Genomic DNA, 5415 nt, shown 5'->3' on the forward strand with positions numbered 1-5415 from the left:
GAACTCCATGAGGTTTGCATGGTCCCACCTCATGAAAACATTCACATTTTGATACCAAATGGGTCTGTTCACTGTGTGGGCATCTCAATTCATTAATTAATTGTCTGTTATTCATTCCAGAGATTTAACAGGCTGAAGTGGAGGACACAGCTCGGTCACAACTCCACACATGAGCTCTGCAAACACCTCCATGTTTGCGCTCTGCTAAGGAGCAGCCAAGCTTAATATTGAATTTGGATCTTGCTAAAGAAGGTGAAATGTGCCAAGGAGCTACACCAGTGCTGGAGCAGCAGGGGAACACCAGCGTCCCAGGTCCTTGGAGGTGCTTGGCAGGCTCTAGGTGCCAGGAGTTGGGTCTTGCCATCATTCCCTGGCACCTACTGGCTTCCCCCAGTCTAGAAAGTTGGGTTTGGCATGACCAAATCCCAGGAGAGATGGAAGGAGACCCAGCATCACACTGACCTCTGACTTGCTGCTCTAAGCTGAGGATGACAGCCACAGCCTGGTGTAGAATCAGGAGCTTGGTCTGGGGCTTGTCGCTCTTCAGATGGAGCTGCACCATCCGGCCCAACTCCTTGAAAGCCTCGTTGATGTCGCGGACGCGCAGTCGTTCTCGAGCGTTGTTGGCCATCCTCCTTTCTTTTTCTCTCTCAGCCTTCTGCTCTGGTGTCAGGTCTTCATCATCGTTATTGCTGGGAGAGAAAAGGGACACGTCATTTTCTAATGATGCGGAAAACCAAGAGTGCAAGAGATTTTTCAACAGGCTTTGACCAAAACTGAGGCCACAAGTCATGAGCAGACACCTTCTGAGCCATTCTTTCCTGTTCCTCTTCCACCAAACTCTTTGATTTTTAAATTTTACACGCTTGAGTAAAGCTTTGGCTTGTAATGAAGCTTTAAAATCTATACATTTTCTGATATTTAAAAGAAATATAAATAATAGTTTTTATTCAGCAAGATATTTTCACAGGATCACAGAATGTTAGAGATTGGAAGGGACCTCGAAAGATCATCCAGTCCAATCCCCCCCAATTTTATCACAGCCAACACCACAACCTTTTAAATCATGGCAAATCCCTACTCATCCCCACTTTAACCCCAAAGGACATGCTGGTGGCTCCTTGCACTGCTCCCATCTTTGCTGCCTGAGGGTTTGACCCAGGAGTGAGGAGCTTCTCCCCAACCAGTGAGGAGATATAACACCTCTCACCCAAGTTCCACCAGCTCCAGCCCCTCAGAATAGCTGCCAAGCCAGGATGACAGCCAGGCATTTACACATTTCTCTTTCAGCAGACCATCATTTGGGTTTTGGAGGACACTTTCTCCACCACTGAGGGTGAAGGTGAGGATCCACCATCTTTCCAAACCATGGGCAAAAAGGCCATGGAAGTAATTTATGGCCATGAAGAACCCTATGGTGAACTTCTACCTCCATTCTGCAATCAAACTGCTTTCTCTCCAGATAAAAAAAATGATGATTTAAAACTGAAAATGCATCCAGTGGTTGAGTCACTACATAATTTGGTTATGCAAATGGAGTAATCCATTTCCAGCAGCCCTAACGACATGGATTTCAACATCTAAATAACATCAGGAGTAACCTTTTAAAGCTGTGAGGATGTTAAAAGCAAAACCGTTACCCTCCCAAAGCTTCAAAGCACATCTAAATATACATGAGGGACAGCTACCATCACAAGAGCTACCAACCAGCATCTCACATCAGCATGAAGGTGCTTTCTCCTTACCGTGTCGGAACTCCACATCAAAGCCTCACTCCTACACATTTCTTGAGAGAAAAATCTCCAGTGTCACCTACTTTCTCCAGTTGTTAAGGGACGTGAATGTCATTAATGTTTGAAACATCAAAAAACCATGAAACTGGCCTGAGAGGTCTAAGTCTTGGCACTCTCCTGGGGGTAGGACATCTGCTTGGACATTTCTTACACAATCACAGAATGGTGAAGGTTGGAAGGGATCTCTGGAGATCATCTAGTCCAAGCCCTCAACCTCATCTTGGTTTTTACACGGAGAACCAGGTGTGGAAGGAGAAAAGGCAGAAGGACGCTGCCATTCCAGCTTGAAAACCCCTGAACAAAGCTGGGTTGTGCCTGGATTTCAGCTTTAATGGGATTTTTGCTACGTAGCCCCATTAGAAATCGACTGGTGATGAGATCTCAGATGATACAACCCAACTACAGCTTCATTAATACTTCCCCAAAAATTGATAAATAAGCCAAACAAGTCAAGACCTCTAAATCCTTCACTTCAATCCCATGGAGCCCTGGAGATTCAAAGCAAGGAAGGGCTGAAGATGACAGAGAGAAAAGAAACCATCCCATTTGTTAATTCAGATTACAGGTGTGATCACATCTAGGCACATTTTTTTTTGGAAGAGATGACAATCCACACTGTATTCCAACTTGCAGAGAGGAATAACAGCCTCCTTGGCATCTTTTAACATCACAGAATTTGATATTGATTATAGAGAACATGCTCAAGGTCCAAATTTGTGTCATTGGTTGAATTTGAGGACATCCTGGAGGACAAGTACCAGAAAGGTACTCGGTACAACCAGGACATCCTTAAGCTGTGGTTTTACCTGCCAGGAAAAAAAAAAACCACCTCAAGAGTTTCCTCCTTGTTCTGTTCACTTCATCAAAATCCAATAAAGGAATTAAATGAAGCGACACTATGATATACTGTTACCTAGATCTTGACCTAGTAATTGATTTGATATCCTTCTTGTCATCCTCTAGTTTCTTGTCCTCAGAAGACTTGGTGTCTTGGAGGTTTTCATCTCCTTCGTCGTCAGATTTGATTTCGGAGCTACCCGAAGAGACGCTCTGTCCTTGCAGGCCGGTTGGCATGCCTACAAGAAGAAAACAAGGATGAGCCATCAAACATACGCTGAAGGCAAGACCTGAATGGTGTGGGTGGATGTTCCTTGTCCAGGAACATCCCCAGCCCCATCTGATGGGTTTCAGCCAGGGCTTTGAGGTCTTAGCTCTGCTCTTTGGAAGGTGGCATGGGATGTCTAGCTGCTACTGCTGCTCTTCAAGCACTACGAAACTTCTCCTTCATCTTAAAAACGAATCTTTAATACCTTGATCTCGTAAAATAGCTGAAGAACCTCAACTGCAACGAATGAGTAAGACCTCATAAGCCACCATAATGGTTTAGGCTTCTTCTTCTACACTTTAGAGAATCACAGAATGGCCTGGATTTGAAAAGACCTCTAAGATCATTGAGTCCAATCACGAACCCAACACTGACAAGTCCCTGACTGACCCATCTCCCTCAGCACTATGTCTACATATAATGGCAGAAATCCAAAGGTGGTGGTTGGAAGGGACCTTCAAGTTCATCCAGTTCCAACCCCCCTGCCATCAGCAGGGACACCTTCCACTAGACCAGGTTGCTCAAAGCCTCATCCAACCTGGCCGAGAACACTTCCAGGGAGGAGCAGCCACAGCTTCTCTGGCCAACCTGGGACACTGGCTCACCACCCTCACACCAAAGAATTGCTTCATAGAATCATTAAGGTTGGAAAAGATCCCTAATTTCAAGTCCAACAATAATCTAACCTCTCTCCAAGTCCCTTGGAGGAGGGTGGAGAGAGGTGGGGGTGGGTCTGTTCAACCAAGGCCCAAGGGACCGGAGAAGAGGAAATGGGCTCCAGTTGTGGCCAGGGCAGTTGAGATGGGATGTGAGGAAGAATTTCTTTGCTGCAAGGGTTTTGAGGCATTGGAAGGGGTTGCCCAGGGCAGTGGTGGAGTCCCCATCCCTGGAGGGATTGAAGAGTCGTGTAGACATAGTGCTGAGGGACATGGGTCAGTTGGGGACTTGTCACTGTTGGGTTCATGGTTGGACTTCATGAGCTTCAAGGGCTTTTCCAATCCAGGTAACTCTGAGATTCCAATATCCAATCTAAATTAGATGCTCTGTGCTGTGTCACTGTCTCCAAATCCCTCCAGCCCTGGTCACTGCTGTCCCAGCCACATATCTGGGGACGCTGTGGCCTGGGATGGGCATCTCAGGTGGGTGATACTCACCCCTGTAGGGGTCTTGGGGTGGGTTCAAATCCGGGGACGTGGCAGACTGGACGGGCAGCTGAGGGACCGGGACTTGGTTTGGCACAAGCGAGTGGCTCCCACGGAGGCTGACCCCATCCTCACGATGCGCTCCGACCTGCCGGCGAGGAGACAGACAGCGGGTGAAGCCATGAGGTGCTGGACAACCAGCCAAACCCCCCAAACCCTGTGAGACCTCAGAAGAGGGATGGGGATGGATGGTGGATCCATGGCAGTGGGAGATGTTTCACTAGATGGCGCAGACAGTCCGTAGTGTCACACGGCCCCGGGGAGGACGTTACCCACCACCACAACCACGGACAGAACCAGCTCAGGCAGGTAAAACATCAAATTGTCTCCCAGACAACCAGCCAAACCCCCCAAACCCTGTGAGACCTCAGAAGAGGGATGGGGATGGATGGTGGATCCATGGCAGTGGGAGATGTTTCACTAGATGGCGCAGACAGTCCGTAGTGTCACACGGCCCCGGGGAGGACGTTACCCACCACCACAACCACGGACAGAACCAGCTCAGGCAGGTAAAACATCAAATTGTCTCCCAGGGTGCCGCAGCCGAGCGCGTCCATTCCCACCCATCTGTCTTCTATCATGTCCGCCAACAGAGCTGACAATTATCTCCATGCCCATATGCTTAATTGGGGGCTTCTCAATTCCCCCAGCGCTCGCGGAAAATCCTGCAGGAATTTCAATTTGGCATCTGACTTTAATTTCAGGGGGGGGGGAAATCAGCTTTTCAAGCCTGCCATATTTTTTTCCCAACCCCCCCATGATGCCTGCAAAGCTGCTGACAGCAGGAGCGAGTGACGTGGTCCCTGCTTCCCCCCCCAACCCCAACACCAATCATCAAACATCATCATGTGTCACCTGCCTTTCCAAAATGAGAAGCTTCGTCCAAATTAGCGCTCGCTGGGTTTCATTAACCAGCCAATCCCAAACCCAACGCAGCACTGGCCCTGCCAACGCCATTTTATTAAACACTCCAGTGATGCCATCATGGGTGTGATGGCAACACATCCCTTCCTCCACTCTACGTGGCTCGTAGATGTGTTTTGTGGAGAAGGGTCACTCCTTCCTTCAAGAATCACAGAATGGTTGAGGTTGGAAGGGATCTCTGAAGGTCAACCAGTCCAACCACCCTGCTCAAGCAGGGACTCCTAGAGCACATGAACCAGGATTTTGTCCAGATGGGTTTTGAGTATCTCCAGAGATATCTCCGCAAACTTTCTGGGCAACCATGTGTTTGTTAGGTCACTTAAGCTTTGCATCGCACTGATGAGTAGCTGGGGTCTGACTAGGGGACTCTGGCTGAAGATCCCCCACCCTG

The 5415-nt window shown here is 48.3% G+C and overlaps 1 protein-coding gene across 1 annotated transcript; it reads right to left on the reverse strand.

Annotated features, from left to right (window-relative positions):
* Window positions 1–462: 462 nt before the first annotated feature.
* LOC104524395 (transcription factor 4-like) lies at window positions 463–4681 on the reverse strand (the record flags this gene model as incomplete). The annotated part of the gene is made up of 3 exons (XM_029084806.1): window positions 4573–4681; window positions 2719–2869; window positions 463–692 (listed from the first exon to the last, which is right to left on the reverse strand). Coding segments are annotated over exons 1-3 (490 nt in total), but the record flags the coding sequence as incomplete, so codon positions are not given.
* Between the last annotated feature and the right edge of the window lie 734 nt (window positions 4682–5415).

Source organism: Antrostomus carolinensis, unplaced genomic scaffold (assembly GCF_000700745.2).
Source record: "Antrostomus carolinensis isolate BGI_N321 unplaced genomic scaffold, ASM70074v2 scaffold20874, whole genome shotgun sequence".
Lineage (NCBI taxonomy): Eukaryota > Metazoa > Chordata > Aves > Caprimulgiformes > Caprimulgidae > Antrostomus > Antrostomus carolinensis.